Here is a 15,756-nt window from a genome sequence, read left to right as displayed (position 1 = left end):
CGCTATCCAGCACAGCATTTGCTTTAAAAACAGTCTTAAGGGCTGGATAAACACGGACCATTTAGGCACAGCCAAAAGTAGTGCTTAGTTCAAAAGTACCCTTGGAGCTGGGATTAGGCATCTAAGCTCCTTATTCAGTACTGGGCAAAAACTAGGTACACAGGAACAGGATTCATAAGCACCAGCACAGCGTCTTACCCCTGACAGCAGATAATGTGGAGGAGAATGGATGGACATGACCCTGTTACTCTCGCCCAGGCAGGTAACGAGCTCCCTGCTATATGCAGATACGGTCAAGTTTTTACCCAAAAAACAAACAAACAAACAAAAAAAAACAACCCACAGGCAGCCAGACCTTTCAAATCCCCTGCCCCTTTCATCTAAAAGCTCTGGGGCTACAACTGCAGTGCTAGCATGAGAGTAATTCATGATCGAAGCCTTCCTTTGCGGTAGCCTGATCTCCTCCCTTCCCCAGCCTGGCCTGCAGAGCATCCCGGGGCGTGAGTTCCCAGGAGCTGAAAGCCAGGAGCCGGCTGACCTGTGAGTACCTGGGGTACCCCTGTGTGAGAAGTAAATCATTTGCCAGAAGAGCTCACCTGAGGCTGAGGTTGCCATGACAAATGATCCTTTTGTTTAATACTAGGGTAACTGGGCATACTGACTTGTAAACCTTAATGGCACGGAACTAATGCAAACCCTCAGGCAGCTATTAATCACGTTTCCATTCCAAATATTTTAAAAATAGATGACTTGTTTTTGTTATTTTCTTTCAGATACCGGATATCTGATGAAAAGTGTTCAGCTGGCTGATTAACCATCCCTTCACCGGCCTATCTGCGAGCAATCCACTATCACAGGAAAGGAGAGGTACAGCATCTGTCCCCAAAGACACGTACGTGTACCTGTCAGCAGGCAGTAATGTTCCTGCTATGCACCTGGAACATGTCCTACCACCCACCACCAGCAGCACGGTAGTTAAAGTTTGAATATTTGAAGATTTATAGCCCTTCCAAAAGACTTAGAACTCTCTTTTAGCTTCTTGTTTCCCTATTAATTGCCCAATCCCTGCGATACTGCTAGATTTGGCTGTCTAAAGGTATCCTGTGGTCTGCAGTCTGGTGGGCTAACTGGAAGCATTGTGAAAACATGTCCCACCAAATGTAAATGTCCTCCTGCCTACTGAATGTCGCCTTGTTCCCAAAGCCTGAGTGAAGGCTACCCGGAGCTCCTCACCTACCCTCCTCCCATTGTCCTGCGCCCCTTTCTCATGCCCCTCTTATTCATCTGCTCTGGGACATAGACAGTCCTTGTCTTTTCATTCTGCCTTGATATATTAGTTCTTCTTGGAATGGACTAAACCTTTTGATTTTGTCTTGGGCTTCTCTTACTGACAAAAAAAAAAAATCTGCTAGAGAGGAGGAAAGCTGGGAGTATCCTTCAGTGGATTCCTATGGCTCCTTCTACGCACAGGAACACCGCTGCCTTTATTCACACAGCCCATCCTCACAGGCTGACTATATTAACCCCTCCACATTAGAGTAATTGCTAAATATCCACTGGAAAAAAAAAAAAAATCTGAGCTGGCAGAGCTGTATGCTGAACTTCTTTTATACACAGGCAGAGCATATCTGAGCTCCACTGCCTGCCTGTCTGCAAGTGGGTGACTCCACTCACACACGGGGGCTGGCACGTCCTCCTCTCTGGTGAAAAGATGTGCAGCTCTGCAGAGTGGGTCTTAGTGCTGCCTTCCAGCTCTATAAGCTCCCCGTACTCAGCCACAAGTCTGCCAGTGTAGCAAACCTGTGGTATTACAGACTCCCACCTATGTGAATCTTTTGGGAACGTTGTTACCTGAATGTCACAAAGTCAGACCTCCCCTGCTGTCATTCGGGGTAGCTTTCACAACATCAATAGCTTAAATGAGTACAAGAAATCTTTCCTGAACGACCTTAGTGTGGGATCTGCCTCTGGGGAGGCAGCATCTCTTTTGTCCCATAGCCCTTAAACCAGGAACACACAACTCTGGCATTGAAGAATTGCCTTTTTCTTAAGGTCCCTAAAGAATACGAAGCACTGAAATCTTAACCCCGCATATTTTACTGTAGCTTGAGGCTAGCAATGCAGGTAGCTCCTATAAGAAAACAGCAACCAGCTGTGCATCCAGGACCCTGCTTTTGTCCTGTTGCTTGCTACCAACAGCATCCTGACACAGGACAGGCACGCTCAAACCTCCACTTTATGCTCGACTTATGTCAGATTTTTCTTCTACATTTAAAAAGGAAGCTTTCAACTGAATATTATTTTCACAAGCTACTCAGGGAACGGGACTGGTAGAAGAAGATACCAACTAAAAAAAAAACAAAAAACAAAGAGTTAGCAGAGGTCTTTCACTTTTTAAGTGTTATTTTGCACAAAATGCAAAATGCACAGTCTTCTGCTTTCATTCAAACAGAGCCAAACCTGAGGACCATTTAATATCAGTAACAAAATTCCTATGAACTTAAATAAAAACAAGACCTCGATGGGACATACTAGCTTTTGGATCTTTGGCAATGCAAATAGCATGCAGAGGCCTCAAACAAAAACAGTTTATAAAAACTTTACTGGAAGACACTGATTCTGTGATTTTTCACACTTTAATGTTGGAAAATAAGGTGTATTTCTAGCAAGTACTTCAAAGGAAGAGTGCCTTGCCCATAAATGTCTGCGTCTGTTCAGTAAAGTGGAATGTGAATGTCTGTGAAACCAAAGTGAAAACATGGGGCTATGGAAAATATACAACATCGTATATGAAGATCAATTCTAAACTTTTACATTCCCAAAGAGTTCAGTTGTTACTATTTTCAGATACACCTACGGTTTTGTATTATCTTGTTCATGGTTAAAACAGTTCCAAAAATCTGCTTAGGCAGGCTAGAAAAACTAAACAGAAAGCCTGTGGAAGAGAAGAATAATTTCTTTCTTTTCCTGTCTTTTATGACATCTGTTAACTGCAAATAACATACTATTATGCTGCAGTTTTGCCTAAGACCCCAACGTGGTAGACACTTGCCTTTCATATCACTGAGAAAGCATTAACTTCATCCAAAAATGCATCTGCTATGTTCACAAAAATTAGCAGCCCAGAGATCAACATTGCTTTTATGGAAATTGGAAAACATTTCATTATTTCCATGGGGTTATGAGCTGGTCTCAAAAATCCTAAATATGTTTTACTAATAGAATTCATCTTGTTAATAAGCTGGCATGTGAAACCTTTTTTTTTTCCGGCTGCTGAAAGCAGCTTGTGGTTTGCTTTTATTCTTTTGAACACAATTAGCAAAGCACTCCAGCAGCTGAATAGACCTATTCATTTGAACAAATTATTCCCTGGCAGAGTTTAAAAAAATCTCCCCCAAACTCTCTCCCCATTCTGGTGTAGTCAGAAGAGACACAAAAGCCTGCTGTCATTAATCTTGCCTGGCTTTGCCTGAAAAACACAAGTGGGACATACACTGTTGAATATGTTACATTTTTACCATCTCTCTCAGTGCCATGACTGAATTGCTTGCTTCTCCCAACCCTTATCTTAGCTGGTGTACAATCCTAATTAAAAGGCTGACGTAAGGAATACACACGGGGAAGAGTCTGGCACGGATGTAATGGATGAGATGATAAACTTTATGAGCACAGCTACCTCCCACATAGCTTTTGTAGTGAGCTGTTGGAGCTTGAACAGTTGCTCTGATGCTGACCATTTCTCATTTCAGAGGGCTGAAAACATTAAAAATAACAGACTTGCCCTTTCTAATAAGTAGTAGCATCTCACTCATCTAATTAATCTGTGTAGTTCTGGCTCTGTGCTCATTCTTTCACTGAGATAACTTTACAGGCAAACTGGGCTCCAGTTCCCTTCTCCTGCAGCCTATTTTCAGTGATGCAAAAAGGACTGTGGCTAGGATAAAATCCACCATTTACCTAGTGAACAATGCTGTCATGTAGGTAACACAGCAGAAATATTTAATTAGTTGCACTTTCAGTTTTTAAATGAGAAGAAAAAACAAGCCATGGGTGGTCTGTAACCTCAGAAGAGCAAATATCCCCGGCTGTAAAATCATCCCAGCTCAGAATACTGGGTTAGACATAAAAAAAAGCATTTATTGAATCCTAGGCCTGAGCCAAGAACAGAAGGTGCATTAAGAACTTCCAAACTGCAGCCTACCATCAATTCATTAAGTGTTCGGCATTATTTAATAAAAATGGCTTATGCATATACTTTAACTGAAACGCTATTTATTCATAAACATTTTTAACTAGAGCATCTGTTGGGAGTTACACACACACCAATTCAGAGACAGTTTCAAATTCTTCTGTCGAGTAAAAGCACGCAATTACCATTGCTGCCTGACCTAGGTTATAGGTCTGCATGTGGAATTTGTCCCATATTTTGCTACTAAACCAAGGGTCTCAACTGCATCATAAAGACCAAGATATGCTGCTGTTAATACCTTGGCAACATGTTAACATTAGAGAAGTGAACAAATGTTATAGTTCGTGTAACAACATTAAAGCCTTTTGTCCCTATATCAGAACCCCAAATCCGAATGGATTTGGGGGAAGAAATCTACCTTTGGCTACTTTATCAGAGAAGACAGATTCCGAGAAGTAAATAAAATGGTCAGGCTTTCTACAGAACATGATGCTTGTTGAAAAAATAATGCAATGGGATGTTGCAGACAGTGAACGTCAATGTTTTTAGTTCCATCCTCTGCAATTACTGCCTACCTAAATACAAGATGCCTTCTCAGACACTCTCTACATCTCTTAAATTTCACAGCTGTTTAGCTAAAAGGTTTAATGAAGCTTTTTTCTTCACAACAGAGATTTCTTGGCAAGTCAGAGAAATTGCCTTTTCCACACTTTTCTGCTCACTCACAAGGTACACGTTATTCTACCTTCGCCGTCGTCACAGTGTAACATCCCTGCAAAAAAATACAGCAATTTCTGACATGGGAAAGATGTATCCAGAACACATTTCCTGACTTTTTTTTTTTCCACTTCTTCCTGTGTGATTTCACAGCTGGAGATGAGGATGACCAGCAGTCTTTGACCTGATAGTCCTCCAAGGGCCACATATGTTCTCCAGTCCAGCAATTTGACAGCTGCTGTTTTAGGACTTTGCCCTTTCTGTCTCCCTTATCTTTCTTTCTGTCATCTGGTTATTTTCCATTTTTATGATATTCTTTTTTGGTAGATAATAATGCCTTTAGGATTAATGTTGGCAAGAGGCCAGGACAAAATGGCAGCGCTAACTACTCTTGTTCGAGCTAGGGTCACTGTGAGATAATTTAGGCCATAGATCCAGGGCCCCATTTTCCCATAACACTGCAAAAATCCACACAGAGAAGCAGAAATGCTAAATGCTTCAAATCCAGATTTGTCTGAATTTGTCCTCTTGGGATACAGCTTGCAGAAAAGGATGAGGATTATATTTCAACACCCGCTGATAGGACTTGAGATAGACTGTACCACAGACTGTCTTTCCCCATAGGTTTTGTTTTTAGGAGCAGAATCCAGCAGAGAAAATCTGTCTCTGTCACTTCCCAGCCCACTCAGCTGAATGACCTCTCCCCAGCGAGTTTTCCTTGGAGAAAACAGCCCTGGTCAGCATGCTTTGAGGCTAATATTGCCACTTTCCTCCCATGCTGCCAGAAGAAGTACTGTTAACGAGGTGTCCACTATGCACATATCTTTCAGAGAGGAAGGAACTAGTCCTCAGTTTGGCTTTTTATTTCTCCACATCAGTTTTTTCCTTAAGCCTGAAGACTTCACTGAAATGTTTGTCCTCTCAACATGGCAGTAAGACAATCAGTTAAGGGAATAAGAACCATCTCCTCACTGACCATACTGGGGAAATGCAAAATTCATCATAAATGTTTTTGCATCTGAAGTCAGATAAAATTCACATACTGTTAATGAAATATCACACCTAATGTTTTCGTTATACCCAGCCCATGGCTAGCCCTCTTAAACAAGTTTTATTTTCCCATTATGTTACGAAGATTTAAAAAAATGAAGTATGGTAGGATCTGCTGAGATCCATATACATTAAATACCCACGTAATACCAGGACATTCAGTGCTTGAAACCAAACCTCTTTTCCTCATAGCCAAGATCTGAAGCTCCTACATGGGAGCCCCAGATCCCTAGAGCCTCCACCATCAGCTTCTAGAAAGTCAAGAACTGCTATTTCAGACAAGAAGAAATTGCAGTGGGTATAGATAGATCATGAGTCCTCCCTCCGCTCCAGTGAGAATGGGCTGGGAAGTATTCAGAAAGCCAGGTGGGATGGGAAGAGCAGGAAGAGAAGTAGAAGAGTCAGTAGCAGTAGCCCCATGCCACTGCCTCGCCCTGGCAAAGGCTGACATTTCTGAGTGCTGGAGTGCTTGGAACAACGTAAAAGGCTCTGGATCCCAGGTGGGAAGAGGATATATGGGCAGGCAGCCCACAAAGCCAGACAGAAAAAGGCTGAGGATGAGGCAGTGGGGAGCCAGGCTCCCCTGCGACAGCCAGGAGCATCACCAGCAGACGTCTGATTGCAAAAGCAACCATGGACTGAGGAAAAAGGATATCTGGTAGCAAGTACAAGGGTGTTCAAGGAGTATCCTCAAAAAAACAGCCTGCAAAATTTACTTTCTCATGGATGTAGTTCTGCTTGACCATAACAGGGCTCATATTTGTCCAGTGGCCTCTTCTCAGCATCTATGCTAAACAGGCATATGGTTTGCAGTGGATCCCCACCCTACAGAACAGCAAAGCTTCCACACTTCCTGCTCCAAACTGTTCTCCCAAACATGGCCCAGCACCCATGAGCTGGGCAGAAAGCATCCTGAGCTCTCTGCAGTTTTTCTTATCTGGGAAAATGTCACATAGCCTGGACTAGAAATCCCACAAAACTCTCTGGGGGTGACTGGATCTTTACTATTAGATTTGTACTTCTCCCCAACCAGAACCAAGAAGAGGCAGCAGTTTTTCAAGGTACATGTCTGGTTAAGTGACATCTGCAAAAGGGCACATAGAGGGAAAGGGAAGGACAGCACAAATTAGTCCCATACCTTGTTCAAAATTCATTTAGCAGGTTCTTCAGAGAGCAGCACCTTGAACGTGCCAGTTGGAGTTTCTCTTTCAACTCAAGGCAAAGAATGTCAACAAGACTATTTTCCTACACTCTGAAAGCTCCACAGTAAAAACACAAGCCACCAACATGACTCAGCATTACATTCTAATTAGAATATTTAAATAAAATATAGCCACGCTTTTGCTTTGAACTAGAAGATGATACCTCCATGTGGTAGAGACAAAGCTTAAAGTAAAGAGCTGAGGTAGATGCCTAAGTGGGAGCAATCAAATGAGGGGTTTGGGTTGCTTTCTTGAGTTTAGGGCATAAATTCCCCCAAATCTTTCTTTAGGAAATTAAAGGAGGTGCTCCAGATGTCCCACTTTTTTTTTTTCCTTTCAGCTAAGGTGATGTCTTTCAAGCCAATTTAGCCTTGCTGGAGCATCTTATTTCATGGTCTACTTCACAGCAACACTTGAATTTACTTGAAAAACAACATAATATACTGCCTTGGTCTATGAAGCCAAAATTTCTTATGTCTTCATTGGTTCATTATTCCTCTCTTTGTAGGCATGTATGAAAAAGGAAAGTTTTGTCTCATGCTCTTGACTGCAAGAGATTACAGTTTTTCCCCCAACAGTTATTATTCCTATGGAACTACTTGTATTACAGCCCTCATTTCCTATGGCTAAAATGGACCAATCTCTCTTCAAGCACCTTCCCTTTCTTAGTGTATTTGGAAGGCTTACTCCCTGTCATAGGGAAGGGTTGACTGTCAGGGAAGTACTTGGGATAAACACAGGACAAGTGGCCATGGATGATGGTGCACAGACCTAAACACATCTATTGTAAACCTAAACACATCTATTGTAGCTGCTATTTGCTTTAACCACAAAAAAAAATTAAAAAAAAAAAATAGATTGCATAGGCAAGAGTGGGTTTTTACAACTGAACACAGGTGTTTCTGTCCTGAGGAGGGCTCACTGCTACTTTTGCTTTGATTAGGAGAGTGTATTTTAAAAAGATGCTGATACCTGAAGCCTGTTAAGTACTTACATAATCATCCTCATGCAGACCTTGCTTCTGAACAGAACTTTTCACCTCCAGGGAAAATTTCTCAAACTCAGGCTTCACGGTCCTCAGCAGAGTGATGGTTTGGAGGTACGAGTATGCCTTCTTTGCTTCAAGGTCATGCTTGTCTCCTCTCCTCCAAGAACCATTTCCTAAGCGAAAAAAAAAAAAAAAAAAGTTTATTTCCAACTCCAAATTAGGTACCACTACAGGACCACCTTCCTTTTTCCACCCAAAAGTCCCCTCTCCTGCACTGTGAGGAGATGGCACAGTACGAAGGAGGTGTCCTGCTCCAAAAAGAGCTGGAAACCAGGCAGTGAGGAACAGCTGGTGGGAAGTAAACGTGCAAACAGAAAGACAACTTTACTCCCATGCTGTGCTTGCTTATTTTTAAGGGGTAGGCTGAAGTCTAAGCATGAGAAGACATCTCAGAGCAAAAAAACAAGCCAGATCCTGAACACACAGATATTTAAGTTAGAACAAGTGAGGGAGGATCTGACCATGAAGTTTTTATATCATATCATCCCATTGGCAACACTCTTCAGTCCTGGGCAGTCAGAAAGGCACCAGTAAAGTCAATAGTATGATCATCACCCTGAATGGGAGGCCGATGGTGTAGTTACTTCTCCCACAGCTCTCCCACTGCGGTGGAGGAGAAAACCATGTGTGCAGCGGCTGCCAGACCAGCCCTGCTCTTAATGGAAAAGAAACACTTACAAATAAATGGGATTCTGCACCTATGCTGTATTTACATGGTTTGTGTCACAGAAGGTGCATGATTTAACTCAGACCACCAGTAAAGTAATCAGAATTTAAAAAGCAGGACAGCTGACAGGCTGTTAGTTAACAGCCTTCTGCCTAACAGGCACTGACGCTAGCAGGTCCTGAGATCCTGATCCATAGCTTCAGGACATCAATGGAAAGGTTACCCTGGATCAGATTTTGTGCTATTTTCCATAAACAATAAACAAGAGAGACCTACAGAGAACAACGATAGCCCTAAGCAATGTGCTTTTAAAAACTAACAAATAATTAAAAGCTAGATAGTCATTTTATTTTTGGAACAACAGCAAGGAACTCCCTGCCATGGCTAAATGAGCCATGACGAAGACTAATACCAAGGTCCCAAGGGTGACCTGAAGGCACACAGGACCCTGAAATGAGAGTGTACATGGCTGCCCTGCTTGGTTAGAGGACCACAGTGCTGTTTGGACCAAGAAAAGTGAGTGCTTTGGAAGCAAAGATACTAATGGCAACAGAGACTAGGTGCCAAACTCTCAGTGCTGTTTGCACAGCACTACAGGCTGCACTGGGTGCCTGTGGAAGAGCAAATGCATGAACAAGACCCTCCAGGTTCTCCTTTTTTTCCTCTTTTTTTTTTGTTTTTTTTAAAGTCGGTTGAAAAATTGCTCTCCTTCCTCAGAGAGTACAGCGTAAACATTGAAGGACTTGTACTTCTCAGGAGAGCAAGTCTTTCCTCATGCTGATCTTGGCTCAATGGCAGCTCCCAGTACCCCCAGCATAGGGCAGGAGGCACAAGTAGGTCTAGATTGGTCTGCCTTGGTTTTGAGATTTCTTTCCAAACCCAAAGTTTAGCTGGTTAAAATTAATTACAGCAGGAATCCATTCATCAGGCTTGGTGGAAACACCAGACAGCAAGTAGCATCGTGCAGCATGATTTTGCCCTCAGAGGTAGCACTGTTCCCTTCCATGTCTGCACCCTGTCCTTTTTACTGCTTTTGAGAAAAAAAAAAAAAAAGAAAAGAAAAAAAAAAGAAATGGGAAGATACAGAAAAGCTCTACTGGAGCCTTGAAGCCAAAAAAACTCAGCCCAGCTGCACACCTGCATTTCAGAGGTACAGCATTTAAAATGTTCTGCAGAGATTGTTACATGGAGGGGTGTGCTATGTTTTGCATTTACAGAAGCAGATGGCTAAGAGTGGGATTACATACAAAAAAAATGATAGTGCTGGTGGAATGTAAGTTTCTGTCCTAGCCGTTATACATATTTATTTTTAAAAATACTGACACTGGGAACAGGGAAGCTACACTTGCATAACAGAGTTCCTAGAATAATTTCCATATTTAAATTCCTTCATGGATTATTTTGCGGGATATAGTCTTGCCACAGCACTTTTCTGCAATTATTGCTGCCTTGGCATTTAATATGTCTACTCTTCTGAAAAATTAAAAATATTCAGAACAGAGGGCAACAACAAACTGCAATACAGTCATCTGAACTTGAAGGTAAAGTGCCAATTTGTCTATCATTGCCACTTTTAGATTTTGTGCCTCTTACAATTCTTATATCTCCCAGCACTGGGAACAAGGAATTTAGGTGGAATTTCTCTGCATTTCTCTTTTATGTTTGCTTTCCACATGTGATAGCCACCTGCACAGAAGTCATTTTCTAACAGTCATTTTGATCCTCGTGGGAAACATCCACAAAAAAAACCACAGAACAGAAAAATTGGTTTAAAAGAATTACTACTTATAAACATCAGGAAATTGCACTTTCTAACACCACAGACAGGAGGCAGACAGTTGTCATTTATCTCTTGGAAAAGCTGCAAGTAAGCTGTGCTACCTGCGATGCAAAGCAGGATCATGCTGAGACCCCCATGCGACTGCACTGGCCACAGTGCCAGGGTCCCCCGGGGGCAGGATGCTGATCTGGGGGCTTGCAATGCTGCCTCCTAGCAAGCACTGTTCTGAAATGCAAAAGTCTTTACAAAATGCAGCAGCCTACCTCCTGGTCTTACAGGAGCATCACCTGCTCAAAGAGGACTTTGGGAATCACCTGTCCCAGCCAGCTCCTGTGTTTCCCCTTCTCTGCAGCCAAGTCACTTACCCTGCTCATTTCAGCCAAGGCAAGAAAACCATCAGATTTAGGGAATAATTCACCTGGGACATTTCAGACACCTAAGGATGAGATGAATCACTGTCCAGGGGTGCCTAATTCTCTCTTGTGACTCCAAAGGGTGCCCAGCTCATAAGCAGACTTGTACTTGGGGCCAGATGAATCACTTTTGATGCATTTTTACTCTGTGAGATGAAACGCAGCAGCAGTGCAGTGGTAACAAGGCACCAATGGCAGCCAGAGGGGTTATTTGATCAGTGGTTTCTAGGCACATGTAAAATCAAATCTGCAAAGCTCCCATGGTCTACGGATGGGCTGAAACCTCAGGGTTATGTGACTGCCGATATGGACTCAGCTTTTTGCATGGTCCCGATTAGGACTGTAATGCCAAGTGGCTTCACTTATGCTACCGGGGATGAAGTCACACTGAATTTCAGTCAGCAAACTGAAAACCTTCATTTGAACCATTGGCTTTGATCGTGCTCTGCAGTTTTATCTTTCAGTTATTTAAGTAATTTCCTTATTAGCTGGAAGAACTTGGCACTTCTTTAGCTAACTTAGACACATGTATGGGTATCTTTACTTCTGTACCTATCTGTATCTCTGAATTTAAACAGTTACATGTGTTCATTATAGAGCTTTTCAACAAACAGCACTGTTTATTGTAAAATAATCTCAGAGGTGGTAGATGGATAACAGTTTATGTAAAAGAATTTAACTTGCAATTAACTGATTCATTAAACAAAATACATCATCCCTTTGTGAATTCAGTTATTTCTGTTCATCAGCTTTTTTAGGCTTGAAAGAACAATTTTCCTTCTTTCTCAACTCCCACCTGGTTTTCAATTTGAAAATAATTTGCACTGGATTAGTTAAGGGAGCCTGCTGTGAGGGGAACTATTTTTTATGCACCTGCAAAAGAGGCTGCTCCATTCAAAATCTACTTTGACAACTTCAGCTAAACCTAGTTCCCAGGCAGGATTTCCCCAGCTTCAGTCATCTGACATTGTTTAAAACTCTGTCAGTAAACACACTGCTCCAGTATTACCTTCAATTTAACTGAGCTATAGCAGCTGAGAGTAGGTTTAGCCCCTACCATGCACTTCCATAGTATCAGATGTAACTAAACATAGGTGTATTTCAAAAAGCAAATGTATTCAACTTATATTTTTAAGTCAGGTTTTAACTTGACAAATCTTATCATATTTACTTGGGGTGAAATCAGCCACTCATTTGAACCCTAGTCTAGTACATTCGGACTGTCTGTGCTTTCCCTTAAATAGAACACTGCTGGATAGTTTTGCAGATACAGTTTGCAATCAAAAGCTCAAGTTAACAAGCTTGACTGGTTCACTTGGTGACTTCTGGAGACCCAGGCCCTGCAGCTGCCCACAGCCCCTGCCATCACTCATGCCTCCTCTCAGCTGGCTGCATGGACCACAGCCCACCAGGGAGCCAGGAGTGCCCCTGCTCTGAGATCTGATAGTCATCAGGCTGGAGGTGAGCGCACACACGCTGCAGCGTGGGATGCCAACGCCTGGATGCTAACATGCCTGTCTAGTGCTGCTTCCCCTAAAAGTAAGTAACACCTACAGTGGATTTCATAGGTTTGGGATGAAAGGGACCTTAAAGACCACCTAGTTCCAACCCCCCTGCTATGGGCAGGGACACCTCCCATCAGACTGAAAGCACCATCCATTTTTTTGCCCAAAGCCCCATCCAGCCTGGCCTTGAGCACTGCCAGGGATGGGGCATCCACAGCTTCTCTGGGCAGCCTGTGCCAGAGCCTCACCACCCTTGGAGTGAAGAATTTCCTCCTGATGTCTAAGCTAAATCTACCCTTTTTAGTTTAAAACCATTATTTGTTATCCCATGATCCACTCAGTGGCAACAACAGCTGCCGGGTCCCTTTTATTTCCTGCGATGTCATAGCCTAAGTGGAAGGTAATTGCAACGATGGGGAGACAGTGGTGTATTCTGGAATTCAGTACAGCGTATTTTGAGACTAAGGAATCTAAAAATATTACTGGGTTTACAGAAGACTTTGCAACATACTTGGGCAGGAAAAACATTACCATATGACGAGCTGTTGAAGAGTTCAATATTGAAGAAAGCGTAGTCCCCATTGGTCATTCCTTGCCGATGAGCAGCCAACATGATGTTCCTGATTGTGTCACCGCTGGCACACATGATTACAACTGGTGGAAGAAAATGGAAAACACAGATAAGGAACAGTTCAAGAACTTTATGGAACAGATTGTTAAGCACGAATGCTGCCAAAGACGATGACCCGAGCTGTCCTCCCCATGTTGCAACAAACGTGACAACGCAAACAACAACGAAAGCTGATTTCCCAAACCGCCCACAGAAGACAGGTACCAAACACGGACTGACTTTTTACTGCTGTCTCCTCTGAAAATTATTACATGGAGCCTATATGTGATCTTTTTTTCCTTACTCCTGCAACATGTGTTAAGTTCTAGCTTCAAATTTCTTCAACTGCATATATTTGTAGAACTGACTGCAATCACAAGCCAGTTATACTTCAAATGGAGCATAGGATGATCTGAAGATGGAGAATTGAGATGATACAGTGATATTACCATTTTGATTTCCATTCTATTGAACCGTCTGGGGTAGATTCATCTTACCTACACTTCAGCTACACAAAATTTGGGTATCTAGTGTAGAATTCGTTGCCTCTCTACAGTTATCATATAGCAGCATCTCTGCAGCTGATTCACTCCATCCCAAGACAGCTTCTAGGGACAGTGGTACAAATCTGTCCAGGACACAACTACCTCCAACAACTATATAATGAGCCTTGGCAACCACCTTTGACAGGACACAATGTTCAGCCAGCTACAAATGGAAAAATGACTGTTGCTTTTTGGGTGCGAAGATTAAACATGGTTACAAGATTAAATATCACAGAGCCTCGCTTAGGACAGATCAGAAGCTGAACCAGGGCTTTGGTGCCTACAAGCCCCACAGGTGTGCTCCGTGCAGGCGCTGTGATCCCCACTTCCACAAGCCCATGGGAGGAAAGCTGTGACAAACCTCTTGGATGTCACCACCAGTCCCCAGCTCCCTTTCTGCCTGGAAGGCAAAACAGAGATGGGCATGGAGACAGTACAGCTGCAACCTTACATAGTGTTATTGGGTGCCCAAATGGCTGCCAGTGATCTTCAGGGGTAAGAAGGCCTTCAGGCAACCCTGCCCAGCGCCTGAGCATTCAAGCTAAATTCACTGTGTCCCATCCTGAAAGATTTTGCAGCAGAAGCTTGGGAAATTAGAGCAGAGGTCTGCTCTCCACCCAGCCCAGCACTGCCCAACCACCTCCACTCCAGCAGGCTGGTCTGTCCTCAATCTCTTCATACTTCTATCATACTTCTCTGCACTGCTTCTTGTATAAGAAGCAGTGTGGCCAGCAGGGCTAGGGAAGTGATTGTCCCCCTGTACTCGGCTCTGGTGAGGCCGCACCTCAAGTACTGTGTTCAGTTTTGGGCCCCTCTCTACAAGAAGGACATGGAGGTGCTCGAGAGAGTCCAGAGAAGGGCAACGAAGCTGGTGAGGGGTCTGGAGAACAAGTCTTACGAGGAGCGGCTGAGGGAGCTGGGGTTGTTCAGCCTGGAGAAGAGGAGGCTCAGGGGCGACCTTATCGCACTCTACAGGTACCTTAAAGGAGGCTGTAGAGAGGTGGGGGTTGGTCTATTCTCCCACGTGCCTGGTGACAGGATGAGGGGAATGGGCTAAAGTTGCGCCAGGGGAGGTTTAGGTGGGATATTAGGAAAAAAACTTCTTTACTGAAAGGGTTGTTAGGCATTGGAATGGGCTGCCCAGGGAAGTAGTTGAGTCACCGTCCCTGGAGGTCTTTAAAAGACGTTTAGATGTAGAGCTTAGTGATATGGTTTAGTGGAGGCCTTGTTAGTGTTAGGTCAGAGGTTGGACTCGGTGATCTTGGAGGTCTCTTCCAACCTAGACGATTCTGTGATACATCAACATACCCCTAAGGTGTTTTTCTTTATTAGACTAATGATGCTGATTGAGAAATTGCTTCCCCAACCTGCTGGGCAGGGTAAACTATGCCCCTCTCACACAGTCTCTCTGCAAAAAGAAAGCAGAAATTCAGGCGAGGTCTTCAGCAACGGGGAGACACCTCTCACCCTGAGCATGTTGTACCATAAACTTTTATATGCATCCACAAGACTATCAGCATGAAGCTACTGACAACAGAATACCGCAAAGTATTGTGTTAGTGCGTGCTTTGTGGCTATATCCTACAGCAAGGTCATAAGAGAACTTGTTGGGACGATGATCTGAAACCAACTGCACGCACGTTTCCAAGGATGCCGTCACACATGGCAGGGCTCAAAAACTACAATAACGAATGCAAATGTTTTCACCCCAACAATAAAACTGAATCAAAACCACATTCAGCTTTTCTGGTTAGAAGTGTTTGCTATTATAAGAAATGAAAATTTGGCCCGTTTGGCCTTTCTTCTCAGACAATGAATCTTCTCCATCGCTTTTCTGGTTGGGTGCCATGACAGGCGTAAAATTCCAGATGCACCACAGGGGTGAATCACGTTTGGTACATCCCCATGCTCCAGGAGAGCTTTACCATGCACAGCTCTGTCCTACTGATTACAGCAGAGCAACGTAACAATTTCCAGAGCAGCAGAGCAAGGCATATTTCATGACTATTGTGAGGTATATTAGCATGGAC

At 43.3% G+C, this 15,756-nt stretch overlaps 1 protein-coding gene across 3 annotated transcripts in view; it reads right to left on the bottom strand.

The window, feature by feature from the left end:
- NPR3 (natriuretic peptide receptor 3) overlaps positions 1-15,756 on the bottom strand; it is a 48,600-nt gene that overhangs the window by 28,028 nt on the left and 4,816 nt on the right. For all 3 annotated transcript variants that reach the window (XM_083816276.1, XM_083816275.1, XM_083816277.1), the window contains 2 exons: positions 13,103-13,225; positions 8,153-8,319 (listed from right to left, as the gene is read on the bottom strand). In XM_083816276.1, the coding sequence (XP_083672402.1) occupies positions 8,153-8,319; positions 13,103-13,225 (290 nt within the window). The remainder of the gene's footprint in view (positions 1-8,152; positions 8,320-13,102; positions 13,226-15,756) is intronic.

Source organism: Anser anser (assembly GCF_964211835.1).
Source record: "Anser anser genome assembly, chromosome: Z".
NCBI classification, from domain to species: Eukaryota; Metazoa; Chordata; class Aves; order Anseriformes; family Anatidae; genus Anser; species Anser anser.
Note: the sequence above shows the minus strand (reverse complement) of the source record. Positions and strands in the feature narration are given on the sequence as shown.